Source organism: Erpetoichthys calabaricus, chromosome 11 (genome assembly GCF_900747795.2).
Source record: "Erpetoichthys calabaricus chromosome 11, fErpCal1.3, whole genome shotgun sequence".
NCBI lineage: Eukaryota > Metazoa > Chordata > Cladistia > Polypteriformes > Polypteridae > Erpetoichthys > Erpetoichthys calabaricus.
The window spans coordinates 71,917,131-71,931,595 of NC_041404.2; the positions used below are offsets into that span (position 1 = coordinate 71,917,131).

The window sequence follows — 14,465 nt, forward strand, 5'->3', positions numbered from 1 at the left end:
TAACAAGAACCAGCAAATAGTATTGATGTTGCAAAGTGATGTTAAAGAGGCTACTTTAAAGGTAAATGTAAAAGTAAAAATTGGGAACAATATCAGCCTTTTTTACTCCAGGAATCAATGCCATTTTATAGAGATGGATTTTTATAACCAATTATTTAAACTTTTTTTTTTCACATTTAGATCCAGCAATTATATTAAAAGGCCCTTCATAATTCAGTTATCTAATAGGGCACCTTTCATGTAACATTTCCTTTTTGCCTTATTTACAGAACCAATCAACACGTTCCATGGCATTCATCAGAATAATGATGAGCCAATACGGGTCAGCTACCACCGTAACATCCACTACAATTCTGTTGTTAACCCAAACAAAGCAACAATCGGAGTTGGGCTGGGGCTACCAGCCTTCAAACCAGGGGTGAGTATAAGTGATGATTAGCTTTTGACTCCATCCTTGAGTAAATGGAATAAAAAACTAAAATATTTATGGTGTCTCATAGTTAACATTTAGCTGATTACTTATTAAAAAAGTAGTGTTTTAGAGTTTGCAAAATACTATATAATTTTGTTCTACTGTAAACAGAATAATGAAAATTTAAAGGAAATTAATTTGTATTATTGTTGCATTATTCCCATCGTTTCCATATCCATAGTAAATATAAAGCATCTGGTGAAGCCTGCTTATGTGAAATACCACCCCCCATCTATACATTTTCTGCAGTGTGACAAATGTACCCTGATGCCAGCAGCCAGGCCCTGATTAGCCGTGCAACTGTTGTCCTTGGGAGACTTATTCTGTTACATATCTCTTTTCATTGTTAAATCAGACAAACTTCAATGATGTAAATTATATATGGGTATAATTCATATCTGATCATTTTGCTACAAAGACTTTAAATTTTGATTAAAGGCCTCTGTATATGGTATAAGATGATTCAGGTACTACTCTGTGTTACAAGTCTGTAATAAACACTGTCTTGTGTTTTTAATGAAGTGTCAGGAAATTTTCTTCTTTATGACCTCCAAAATATGACAAAACATGAAAATAGTTCATATATTTGCTGTGTTTTGCTAAATGTCTATGAGTCATCATGTGCTATATTAAAATAAATTGGGCTTTCCCCAGCATTATACTACGGCATATATAGTAAAATGACAAGTACATTTAAGAACCTTCATGCATTAGTTCTGATGTATTTTTTTTGTAAATAAATAAGCATATAAGCATTCTTTCTATTCCTTTAGATATTTTTCATCTATCAGGTTTTTCAGTTTCATATTTTTAGACATAATACTTTGCTGACCTGAACTTATGTACTGTATTATTTGTGTTTCATAGTGAGTAAGGTATTACTAAAACCATTTTGCTTATTTTTTATTGTTACTTGCTCTTGTGCTGAAATGTTTCACATCCTGGCTTAATAGTTCAGCTAGAATCTTTTTTTTCTGCCATGCTGCACAATTTTCAAAAGCTTTGTATAGTTTCCCATATAGATGTTACACTTTAAAATGTATTCCCCACTATGTATTAAGTTCTCCATAGTTCTGCAATTGATGACACTGCATTTCTTTTCCAACAATTTGAAAACTGTGTCAGCTCTTCCCATTTTCTGTATTTAATCATGAGTACTTTTTTCTGTCCCCCTACCCCCCTTGCCTCAGATTGTGATTTGCTTACTTATTTTTAATGTACATTTTGGACCTTTATCGATTGTACGAATGGCAGGATGACACCCAACCTCTTGTTGCGTCCAAACGGTGCCATCTTTCACCTATACACCTGGTGCAGCTGCGTTGTTCTTATGTGAATGGACATTTCTTGTGGGGAGGGCTTCTGTTGTCTTTCTCCAATGTAGAACCCTCATCTGAGTTCACCTCTGTTAAAGCATATCTTTATTTGAAAACTAACAGTGTCAGATCGGGGGGTATATGAACATGACTGAGAGAATAAAAGTGAATAATTAAACAAAATGCTAACTTTTACAAGTACCATAAATTTACACTGGCTGCGTGAAGGACCGAACCTGCAACCTCTCGACTTGGAGACAGCAGTTCTTACCTCTGCACCAGCCAAGCAGACATGTACAGTGCTCAGCATAAATGAGTACACCCCACTACATTTGTCAGAAAACCTTTAGTTTCCTTTCAGTATCAACATTGTCTATGAGATACTGTACTACAAAATACTCCCACAAATGTGGGCCATTGATTGCAAACAAGATTTGTTAATTTGCACACACAAAAAAGTGATTATCCTAACAAATTCATTCAAGACCATGTAGCAAAAATGAGTACACTCCAATTATAGTCTTAGGAGAAAAGCCACACTTAAGACTACAAAAGTCCAATTAACAGGCATTCAACCACAGGTGAGTCTAATGATTCATTTAAGAGGTGTCCAGCAGACAGGTGACTATAAAAGGGCATTACTTAACAAAGAAAAGCCCTTCCCATTTCATGCTGTCAGCAATGGCTCCACATGGAAGAGAAATGTCAAAAAATCTGAGAAAGGAAATCATTACTTTACACAAAAAAGGTGAGGGCTACAAGAAGATCAGCAAAGCTTTACATATCAGTCAAAATACTGTAGCAAAAGTGATCCAAAAATTTAAGAAAGATGGAAGTGTAACCATCTTACAGAGACGTCCAGGCTGTCCATGGAAGTTAACATCTCGACAGGAGCGTCTTCTGATGAGAAGGGTTGAAGAAAATCGCCATGCAAGTTCACTGCAGTTAGCTAAAGCAGTAGAAAGCCAAACTGGAGTGACCGTTTCCCGTGACACAATACGGCGCACACTGCAGAGGAATGGCATGCATGGGTATCGTCCACGAAGGAAGCCTCTCCTAAAGCCCATGCACAAAAAAGCACGCCTAGAATTTGCTAAGGCCCATGCTGAAAAAGATGAAGACTACTGGGACTCTATACTCTGGAGTGATGAGACAAAGATCACTGTTTTTGGAACTAATGGTTTCAAAACTGTATGGCGTTGTAAAGGTGAGGATTTCAAAGAAAAATGCATGGTGCCTAAAGTGAAACATGGTGGTGGCAGTGTCCTTATGTGGGGCTACATGAGTGCTGCTGGTGTTGGGGAGCTGCATTTCATTGATGGTATCATGAACTCAACAATGTACTACTCTATACTGAAGGAGAAGATGCTGCCATCACTCTGTGCACTTGGTCGTCGTGCACTTTTCCAACACGACAATGATCCAAAACACACATCTAAAGCTACTGTTGCATTTCTGAAGAAGAACAGGGTGAAGGTGATTGAATGGCCAAGTATGTCTCCTGATCTGAACCCAATCGAACACCTGTGGGGAATTCTGAAGCGACAAGTTGAGCATCACTCTCCATCCAGCATCCAGGCTCTAAAAGAGGTTATTCTTGAAGAATGGAAAAAGATAGATGTTGCAATATGTCGCCAACTTGTTCATTCCATGCCTAGAAGACTTGGTGCTGTCCTTAAGAATCATGGTGGTCATACAAAATACTAGATGTAGTAGTTTTTGTTGCGGAGTGTATTCATTTTTGCTTCAACCAATTTGAGTGAAACTGAAGATTTTGTGATCTAAGTTATATTATTAACCTTAATGTCATGTTATGGAGTTTAGCAAGTGTTCAATAAAACTCAGCCTTGTGAAAATTTTGGACATTGTTCTTTTGTTCATTGAGCTACTGATTAAATTCGTACTTTTTAAAGGGGGGTGTACTCATTTATGCTGAGCACTGTATGTATGTGTGTGTGTGTGTGTGTGTGTGTGTCATACCCTATCCCAATTTCTTTTATTTTGGTTAAATTCTAGAAGAAAAGCGCACTTGTTTTGTTATATCTGTGTCTTTTGTGAAAGTGTTTATTTGATACTTGGACTTCAGTCTTCACAAATTATACACTTCACGTCAGCATTGTGCCAATTATTAGTAGAACACAAAAAAAAATTTCTGTTTTAGTTGTGTTCAACATTTCTTACCTCACATTTCATGTAATCCAATATTTACACAGATCATTGTAGACACGGAACACACATGAAATGTACGTGTTCCAAATAACAATATACAGTCGTATGAAAAAGTTTGGGAACCCCTCTTAATTCTTTGGATTTTTGTTTATCATTGGCTGAGCTTTCAAAGTAGCAACTTCCTTTTAATATATGACCTGCCTTATGGAAACAGTAGTATTTCAGCAGTGACATTAAGTTTATTGGATTAACAGAAAATATGCACTATGCATCATAACAAAATTAGACAAGTGCATAAATTTGGGCACCTCAACAGAGATATTACATCAATACTTAGTTGAGCCTCCTTTTGCAAATATAACAGCCTCTACACGCCTCCTATAGCCTTTGATGAGTGTCTGGTTTCTAGATGGAGGTATTTTTGACCATTCTTCCATACAAAATCTCTCCAGTTCAGTTAAAAATGATGGCTGCTGAGCATGGACAGCCTGCTTCAAATCATCCCATAGATTTTCGATGATATTCAAGTCAGGGGACTGTAACGGCCATTCCAGAACATTGTACTTCTCCCTCTGCATGAATGCCTTTGTAGATTTCGAACTGTGTTTTGGGTCATTGCCTTGTTCGAATATCCAACCCCTGCGTAACTTCAACTTTGTGACTGATGCTTGAGCATTATCCTAAAGAATTTGTTGATATTGGGTTGAATTCATCCGACCCTCGATTTTAACAAGGTCCCCAGTCCCTGAACTAGCCACACAGCCCAACAGCATGATGGAACCTCCACCAAATTTGACAGTAGGTAGCAGGTGTTTTTCTTGGAATGAGGTGTTCTTCTTCCACCATGCAAAGCGCTTTTTGTTATGACCAAATAACTCAATTTTTGTCTCATCAGTCCAAAGCACTTTGCTTGTTTCTCATCACCCTGCAATACAGATGTTCTTTGTGCAAATTGTGCTGAATTGTAGAAAGATGTACAGATATACCATCTGCAGCAAGATGTTCTTGCAGGTCTTTGGAGGTGATCTGTGGGTTGTCTGTAACCATTCTGGCAATCCTGCGCATAAGCCACTCCTGTATTTTTCTTGGCCTGCCAGACCTGGGTTTAGCAGCAGCTGTGCCTGTGGCCTTCCATTTCCTGATTACATTCCTTATAGTTGAAACTGACAGTTTAAACCTCTGAGATAGCTTTTTGTAGCCTTCCCCCTATACTGTAATACTGAACAATCTTAGTTTTCAGATCTTTTGAGAATTGCTTTGAGGATCTCATGCTGTCACTCTTCAGAGGAGAGTCAAAGGGAAGAATATCTTTCAGTTGACCACCTTAAATACCTTTTCTCATGATTGGACACACCTGTATGAAGTTCAAGGCTTAACAAGCTAATCCAACCAATTTGGTGTTGCAAGTAATCAGTATTGAGCAGTTACATGCATTCAAATCAGCAAAATTACAAGGGTACCCAACTTTTTGCAAAGCCAGTTTTTCACATTTGATTTAATTTCATACAACTAAATACTGCTTCACTAAAAATTTTTCTTCAGAAAATACCCCAGTACTCAGATGTTCCTAGGAAATGAAAGACATACCACTGTTATCTTTTTTTGTTGAAAGTAGAGTAAATTATTACGCAGGCTGAGAGGGGTTCCCAAACTTTTTCATATGACTGTATTATTTACCCTGTACAATTCAAGGCACCTCACACCCAGATAAACAGACTTGAGCTGGAAGAACTTTGTGTACAAATAAAGCTGCGTCGGTAGGAGGGATGGGATAGCAGGCTGCCAGTGCTGATCAACATATTTTCAAAACAAAAGACGCTGATGAGGAGGTGCAAGGGAATTTAAGGTGACCCAGGATTACAAGTTTTTTTGTAGGCTTCAGGGATTCTAGTGTTAAGAGGACAGTTGACAAATTTCTCTAATCAATAACACAAATGTCCTTTCAATACATTCTGGGACTGTCTGAAAGTGAAGACAGTATATGGACAAGGGTTTGTTGATGAGGTTCCCTTCCATCTTAAGTCACTCTGTGAGTGAAATCAGTATGTGGAGGAACATTACGGACATGACCCCTGAATTCAAGCACAAGGTTTAGCACTAACTGAAAGAGTGCACCTTTAACAGTGAGGATGTTATGCAATTACTTTGATCTGGTCATCTTCCTTATTAACTTACAGTTAGGTCCATAAATATTTGGACAGAGACAACTTTTTTTCTAATTTTGGTTCTGTACATTACCACAATGGATTTTAAACGAAACAACTCAGATGCAGTTGAAGTGCAGACTTTCAGCTTTAATTCGGTGGGGTGAACAAAACAATTGCATAAATATGTGAGGCAAATAAAGTATTTTTTTAACACAGTCCATTCATTTCAGGGGCTCAAAAGTAATTGGACAAATTAAATAACTGGAAATAAAATGTTCATTTCTAATACTTGGTTGAAAACCCTTTGCTGGCAATGCTAGCTAGCTTTTTGCATTTTCATTTGCAGTTACGAGGACCTAATGATATATAATGCACTTTTTCTGAACAGCTGTCTCAACTATACACACAGAAGTGTCAATTTTAACACAAACACTCTTCTTATAGTTTTACTGTACCATCAGTAAACAGTCACATTCCTTCGCATATATTGCAGACCTATAGGGAAACAGCATGTTTGTGCTTACACTTTGTGCTGATGGTAATAAGGACAGTAATCATTGCCACCTCTTCCCTATACATTATTTTCTGCCTTCTGACTCCCTTTGATATATTTTTGGATTTTATGACTAAATTTTTAATGAACCTTATTATTTAAATCTCTTAGTGAAAATGTAGCTAATGTTCATTGTTTCTTATAAAAAACAAAGCTCCTTTCAACATGAATAGCCTATACAAAGATGAATTGCTTGTATCAACTGAACAGCTTTGTAATACTTGCTTAATGTGTTTACTGTGCCTGCTTATTCCACTTCTAGGGTCACAGGTAGTTGGTGCAAAGCACACTTACTTAGAAACCTAGACTCACCCGTACCAAATCAGTTATAGATTTGTGATTTAATCTGTTACACTTTTATTTGGGATGTAGACACCCACAGAGAAAAGCCTACACAAATAGTGACCCGGTCAGGATTTAAGCACTGGCTTTTAGCACTGTAAATAAGCAGTATAAACTGCAGTGCCACCATGCTACCCTGTATTGCCTACTCACAAAAAATATTATTTTTTGGTGCTGTACATTCACAATAGTAACTGTATCTCCAAATAGTTTAATTAAAAACTGAGACTATGTCACATTACCTACTTAGGAGTTTGCTTTGTTATTGTAAATTGTGATGTTCTTCTTTGTCTGTTATGGAGATACAGTGATTACAGCATTTAGAAGGGTAAGACAATTGTGACCAACCAGGATAGTGTATCCTATTTTTTCCCACTCATTGTTTAATAATACACCTACTAGCTTTTGAATGCCTGAGTTTCTGTTGTAAAGGCCACACTAAGCCCCTTGGAAACGGATGTTTGTTTTGCATATTTGCCATTCAGCAACTGTCATTAATGCATATAAAAAAGCAAGAGAACTTCACAGTTATGTTGTCTACGTGATCATAGCAGCTGTGTGGTTGGAATCGACTACCTTAGGATACACATGCAATATCGATGAGTATCACTGATGTAACCAAGGAATACATCTTGAAAACCTGATTGTAATTGTTGAAACTTAACCCTTGCTTTTTTCCTCTCAGAAACTAAAATGATTTAATTGTACATGTGTTGTCTAGTTGATTAATTCTTTAGGTCGTGTTAATTTCCTTAAAGTTGTATTTCTGATAGTCTTCCTATTTGTTTACCTTTCATGTTTAGTACTCATGTTGTCAGACATAGCCCCCCTTTCAGTTTTTGTACAGTTTGGTAATAATTGACTTGGCCCAGCCCTAGCAACTATAGCATGTAAACCACTGCACTGTTACAGAGTTCATTTTGTTCAGGTACTCTTGTGTCCCTCTAGATTAGAGTATCTCAGACGGGTGATGCTGTACTTCTCAATAAGCGATGTAATTTTTTGATTACCTATATATTCTCTTTTATGGCATCTTTGATTTTTGTTCTGTAAGAGATGGAAATCAACAGCTTGTTTTTGTCAATAGGCTCCACTGTTGGGAGTACTTTGTTTTTACTGATTCTAACATTTTGAATAGGTTCAAATTGGATTTTTTTATTATTAAAGGTTTTTCTTATAATGGGCAGCATGGTGGTGTAGCGGTTAGTGCTGTCTATGCAAGCCCTGTATCAGTCTGTAGTTTACACATTCTTAGTCTCTGGGGTTTCTATCCATTTATGCTAGTTTTCCACTCAAATCTCCAAAAGAAAGAGTGGTTCATTAGTTTGGTGATTTTTAATGAGCACTGTGTGGGCCTTGTAACCGATGTTGCTATTACATGCTCTGACTCAATTTGACCCTGAATTAGAATAAGCAGGTTTGAGAGTGTTCCATATATGTGCCTTTTGACTTTGTTTTGATTTTTGACTGCAGCTTCCTTTTGACGCAGTCAAGCAGGACAAATGCAATGAATTTTGACATATGTTTGTAACAGTCCTTTCAAATAATCTTTTTGATATTGCTTTGTGGTAGAGTTAGGGAGGTGTTACAGAAAATGTATATTTTTGTCTGAATGTTACACATTTAATTTAAGCCTAGTACATTTTTTTCCTTATTCTTAATGGGTTTTCACCTAAAGCATATGTTGAGACCTGTGATCACTTCTCTTGCTTTTTCATAGTGTATTTTTTATTTATACTGCTTAGGATGAACAGGTGACAAAAAATTAAAGGTGTTAGTATTCCCCTCCAGGCTAGTGTTTAACTATTGCAAGTGTCTATCAACCCATTTTGTATTGAAACAGGACTATGTCAGGTATTTAGAAACCAGGTGGCACACAGCTATTGCTTATGTCCCCACATGGATTCATACTAACATAAGGGAATGATAGAAACATACATTAGATGGACATTTATGGAGAAATGGCGATGGTAAAAACATTTATTTATCTTTTCAATAAAGAGCTATGCTGTAAGTTATGGGCTTCTAATGGGTCTTTAATGCATTTCTAGCACTCAGAAACAGGCACTCCAGGAAGAAACTGCTTTTCAGCTTTCACTTTGCATTTAGGGGCCATTTACCTTACAGAAGTAATAAAGTGTAAAGCAGACTGTGCCCTGTAGCATCTTCCAAGAAAATAACTAAGCATCCAGTTCCGCATATTCAGGATACAGCCATTTGCATTTTTAAGATTTCTGTGGAGCGTTTGTTTATAGTATCGAAGCATCTATGTCAAACACAGTAAAGCTCACGTGTCATATCTCGCGTCATATATGTGTGATGGTCATTACTACCAGCAGTATAAGATTTCTAAGAATTACACAACAGAGAAAGAAAGGCAAGGTTTATTTTGAAATGCTTTTTTAAATAAGGTAATCTGCATTTCTCATTCTGAATTAAGAGTGAACAGTACCTTTGTCTATCATACAATAACTTATACCATTTGAGTTCACATTTCACTACATCATTTTTTTATTTAGTTTAAAAAGTTTGTAAAAAGTCAAATTAAAAAATGTGTGCAATCTACACTAAAAAGTTTTAGAACACCTCAGTTTTTCCAGTTTTTCTTCAGATATAATCGGTTGAAGTGCACTGTGTGACCTAAAATAGTGACAAGGTAAGTAGTAAACTAGAGGATTAAATTTAATGTTCAGGTTAGCAAAAACCGAAAAAATTAATTTTCAGAATATTCCAAATGGGCCATCTTCAGGGAACAACTAATAGGTTACAACCTAGAGATGTTCTGCAGTAATAAAAGTAAATTAAGCTTTACAAGTTGAAGCAAACAATTTGTACAGGTTGATTACATAAACACCCGTTGTCTGTTTTAAATCAGAGTTGGAACAGACTGTGTCACTACACCCTAGCAGATCATAACCTGGTTCTGCTTCAGCCTCACTACAAACCAAGAGTGAGGGTCCTACCTACAATCACATGCTCATTCAGGAAGTGGTCCCTGGAGGCAGAGAAGGCTCTGAGAGAATGCTTTGGAACTACAGACTGGGATATCCTGCAGGGATCACATAGTGAGAACATTGAGGAAGTTGTTGACTGCACTATTAACTACATCAACTTCTGTATGGACATTGTAGTTCCAGTAAGAACTGTATGCTGCTATGCTAACAACAAGCCATGGATTACAAGTGACATCAAGTGCCTTTTGAACCAGAAGAAAAGGGCTTTTAAAGGCGGTGATCAGCATGAGCTCAAGCGCGTGCAGAAGGAACTCAGAGTCCAGCTCAGGGCGGCAAAGGAACAATACAGGAGAAAGCTGGAGCAGAAGTTGCAGAATAACAGCATGAAGGAAGTGTGGGATGGGATGAAGATCATCACTGGCTGCAGCTCGAAGCAGGGTGCCACCATTGAGAGAGACGTGAAGAGAGCAAACCAAATGAACAACTTCTTAAACAGGTTTGACCACCCTAACCCACTCTCACCTTGGAGTACTACACCCTCCACACATCCTTCTGCTGATACCAGCATAGGAGAGACATCCCCACCCATAATTACAACAGCGCAAGTGAGCAGAGAGCTGAGGAGACTTCGTGCCAGCAAAGCAGCGGGTCCAGATGGAGTATCGCCACGACTGCTGAAGGTCTGTGCATCAGAGCTGGGGGGTCCTCTACAGAGCATCTTCAACCTGAGCCTGGAACAGGGGAGAGTCCCGAGGCTTTGGAAAACATCTTGCATCACCCCAGTCCCAAAGGTATCACGTCCTAGTGAGCTGAATGACTTCCGGCCTGTTGCTCTGACATCACATGTGATGAAGACCATGGAGAGGCTGCTGCTTCACCACCTGAGGCCACAGGTTCAACACGCCCTCGACCCTCTGCAGTTTGCATATCAGGAGAAGGTGGGAGCGGAGGATGCCATCATCTACAGTGGTGTGAAAAACTATTTGCCCCCTTCCTGATTTCTTATTCTTTTGCATGTTTGTCACACAAAATGTTTCTGATCATCAAACACATTTAACCATTAGTCAAATATAACACAAGTAAACACAAAATGCAGTTTTTAAATGATGGTGTTTATTATATAGGGAGAAAAAAAATCCAAACCTACATGGCCCTGTGTGAAAAAGTAATTGCCCCCTTGTTAAAAAATAACCTAACTGTGGTGTATCACACCTGAGTTCAATTTCCGTAGCCACCCCCAGGCCTGATTACTGCCACACCTGTTTCAATCAAGAAATCACTTAAATAGGAGCTGCCTGACACAGAGAAGTAGACCAAAAGCACCTCAAAAGCTAGACATCATGCCAAGATCCAAAGAAATTCAGGAACAAATGAGAACAGAAGTAATTGAGATCTATCAGTCTGGTAAAGGTTATAAAGCCATTTCTAAAGCTTTGGGACTCCAGCGAACCACAGTGAGAGCCATTATCCACAAATGGCAAAAACATGGAACAGTGGTGAACCTTCCCAGGAGTGGCCGGCCGACCAAAATTACCCCAAGAGCGCAGAGACGACTCATCCGAGAGGTCACAAAAGACCCCAGGACAACGTCTAAAGAACTGCAGGCCTCACTTGCCTCAATTAAGGTCAGTGTTCACGACTCCACCATAAGAAAGAGACTGGGCAAAAACGGCCTGCATGGCAGATTTCCAAGACACAAACCACTGTTAAGCAAAAAGAACATTAGGGCTCGTCTCAATTTTGCTAAGAAACATCTGAATGATTGCCAAGACTTTTGGGAAAATACCTTGTGGACTGATGAGTCAAAAGTTGAACTTTTTGGAAGGCAAATGTCCCGTTACATCTGGCGTAAAAGGAACACAGCATTTCAGAAAAAGAACATCATACCAACAGTAAAATATGGTGGTGGTAGTGTGATGGTCTGGGGTTGTTTTGCTGCTTCAGGACCTGGAAGGCTTGCTGTGATAGATGGATCCATGAATTCTACTGTCTACCAAAAAATCCTGAAGGAGAATGTCCGGCCATCTGTTCGTCAACTCAAGCTGAAGCGATCTTGGGTGCTGCAACAGGACAATGACCCAAAACACACCAGCAAATCCACCTCTGAATGGCTGAAGAAAAACAAAATGAAGACTTTGGAGTGGCCTAGTCAAAGTCCTGACCTGAATCCAATTGAGATGCTATGGCATGACCTTAAAAAGGCGGTTCATGCTAGAAAACCCTCAAATAAAGCTGAATTACAACAATTTTGCAAAGATGAGTGGGCCAAAATTCCTCCAGAGCGCTGTAAAAGACTCATTGCAAGTTATCGCAAATGCTTGATTGCAGTTATTGCTGCTAAGGGTGGCCCAACCAGTTATTAGGTTCAGGGGGCAATTACTTTTTCACACAGGGCCATGTAGGTTTGGATTTTTTTTTCTCCCTAAATAATAAAAACCACCATTTACAAACTGCATTTTGTGTTTACATGTGTTATATTTGACTAATGGTTAAATGTGTTTGATGATCAGAAACATTTTGTGTGACAAACATGCAAAAGAATAAGAAATCAGGAAGGGGGCAAATAGTTTTTCACACCACTGTATATGCTACACCGATCCCTTTCCCACTTGGACAGAGGCAGTGGTGCTGTAAGAATTATGTTTCTAGACATCTCTAGCGCCTTCAACACAATCCAACCTCTGCTCCTTAGGGACAAGCTGACAGAGATGGGAGTAGATTCATACCTGGTGGCATGGATCGTGGACTATCTTAAAGACAGACCTCAGTACGTGCGTCTTGGGAACTGCACGTCTGACATTGTGGTCAGCAACACAGGAGCGCCACAGGGGACTGTACTTTCTCCGGTCCTGTTCAGCCTATATACATCAGACTTACAATACAACTCAGAGTCCTGCCACGTGCAAAAGTTCGCTGACGACACTGCTATCGTGGGCTGCATCAGGAGTGGGCAGGAGGAGGAGTATAGGGACCTAATCAATGACTTTGTTAAATGGTGCGACTCATGCCACCTACACCTGAACACCAGCAAAACCAAGGAGCTGGTGGTGGATTTTAGGAGGTCCAGACCCCTCATGGACCCCGTGATCATCAGAGGTGACTGTGTGCAGATGGTGCAGACCTATAAATATCTGGGAGTGCAGCTGGATGATAAATTAGACTGGACTGCCAATACTGATGCTCTGTGTAAGAAAGGACAGAGCCGGTTATACTTCCTTAGAAGGCTGGCGTCCTTCAACATCTGCAATAAGATGCTGCAGATGTTCTATCAGACGGTTGTGGCGAGCGCCCTCTTCTACATGGTGGTGTGATGGGGAGGCAGCATTAAGAAGAAAGATGCCTCACGCCTGGACAAACTGGTGAGGAAGGCAGGCTCTATTGTTGGCATGGAGCTGGACAGTTTGACATCTGTGGCAGAGCGACGGGCGCTAAGCGGGCTCCTATCAATTATGGAGAATCCACTGCATCCACTAAACAGTGTCATCTCCAGACAGAAGAGCAGCTTCAGCGACAGACTGCTGTCACTTTCCTGCTCCACTGACAGACTGAGAAGATCGTTCCTCCCCCAAACTATGCGACTCTTCAATTCCACCCAGGGGGGTAAACATTAACATTTAACATTATACAAAGTTATTGTCTGTTTTTACCTGCATTATTATCAATCTTTAATTTAATATTGATTTTTGTATCAGTATGCTGCTGCTGGAGTATGTGAATTTCCCCTTGGGATTAATAAAGTATCTATCTATCTATGAAGTACTACTTGGATAATATTACACTGTAGAAAGTTGTAAATTCCAATAATAATGACAAGAAAATTGCAATTAACAAATGAACTGAGACAGAGCACTATTACCCACAGAAATTTAGGCCTTTATTTTAGAGAAATTGGCCAAAAAAAAATCAGTATCAGTGAGAATGGTGCCTTACACAATCCAAAAGCAATTGGAACCTTCAATAGGAAGAGATCTGGCAGTCACACCCCAAGCAGAAGACAAGTTTCTAAGGGTCACCAGCTTGCGTGATATGCGTGTCACAGCACACCTTCAAGCACAGCTTAACAGTGGTTGAAAAAAGCAAGTGTCAGTTTCTACTGTGAAGAGGAGACTTTGTGCTGCAGGTAGGGGTGGGCGTATTTAGGGTATGACCAAAATTCTGTATCACGGTGTTTTTCTAAATTATCCCGGTTTCACGGTATTTTTTTCCCATGCATGAGTAGATGTTAACCACATTTTCCACTGCAATTACTGTCTAAGAAAAACCTATTCCACTGTCATGAGCATTGTACATTGTACAAAAAAAACATTTTAATGTGCACACAAGTATTAATACAGGTTTGCATGGCCCCATAAAGTGATAGCTTTAAGGGGGTGGCACTAATGAAGAGAAGGAATCACACTGCATGACAAATGCAGTCAAAATATAGAACCTTTTATTGAACAAATTTTGCAAACAACTTAAACTATAATTTTGACAACATATTTTCGACTATCCAAAGAGGCATTTAGACTT

The 14,465-nt window shown here is 39.0% G+C and overlaps 1 protein-coding gene across 4 annotated transcripts in view; it reads left to right on the forward strand.

Moving 5' to 3' along the window:
* The window catches only part of otud5a (OTU deubiquitinase 5a), a 173,421-nt gene that overhangs the window by 126,051 nt on the left and 32,905 nt on the right, over nucleotides 1–14,465 (forward strand). For all 4 annotated transcript variants that reach the window (XM_051933500.1, XM_028813334.2, XM_028813335.2 and 1 more), the window contains one exon: nucleotides 270–418. In XM_051933500.1, the coding sequence (XP_051789460.1) occupies nucleotides 270–418 (149 nt within the window). The remainder of the gene's footprint in view (nucleotides 1–269; nucleotides 419–14,465) is intronic.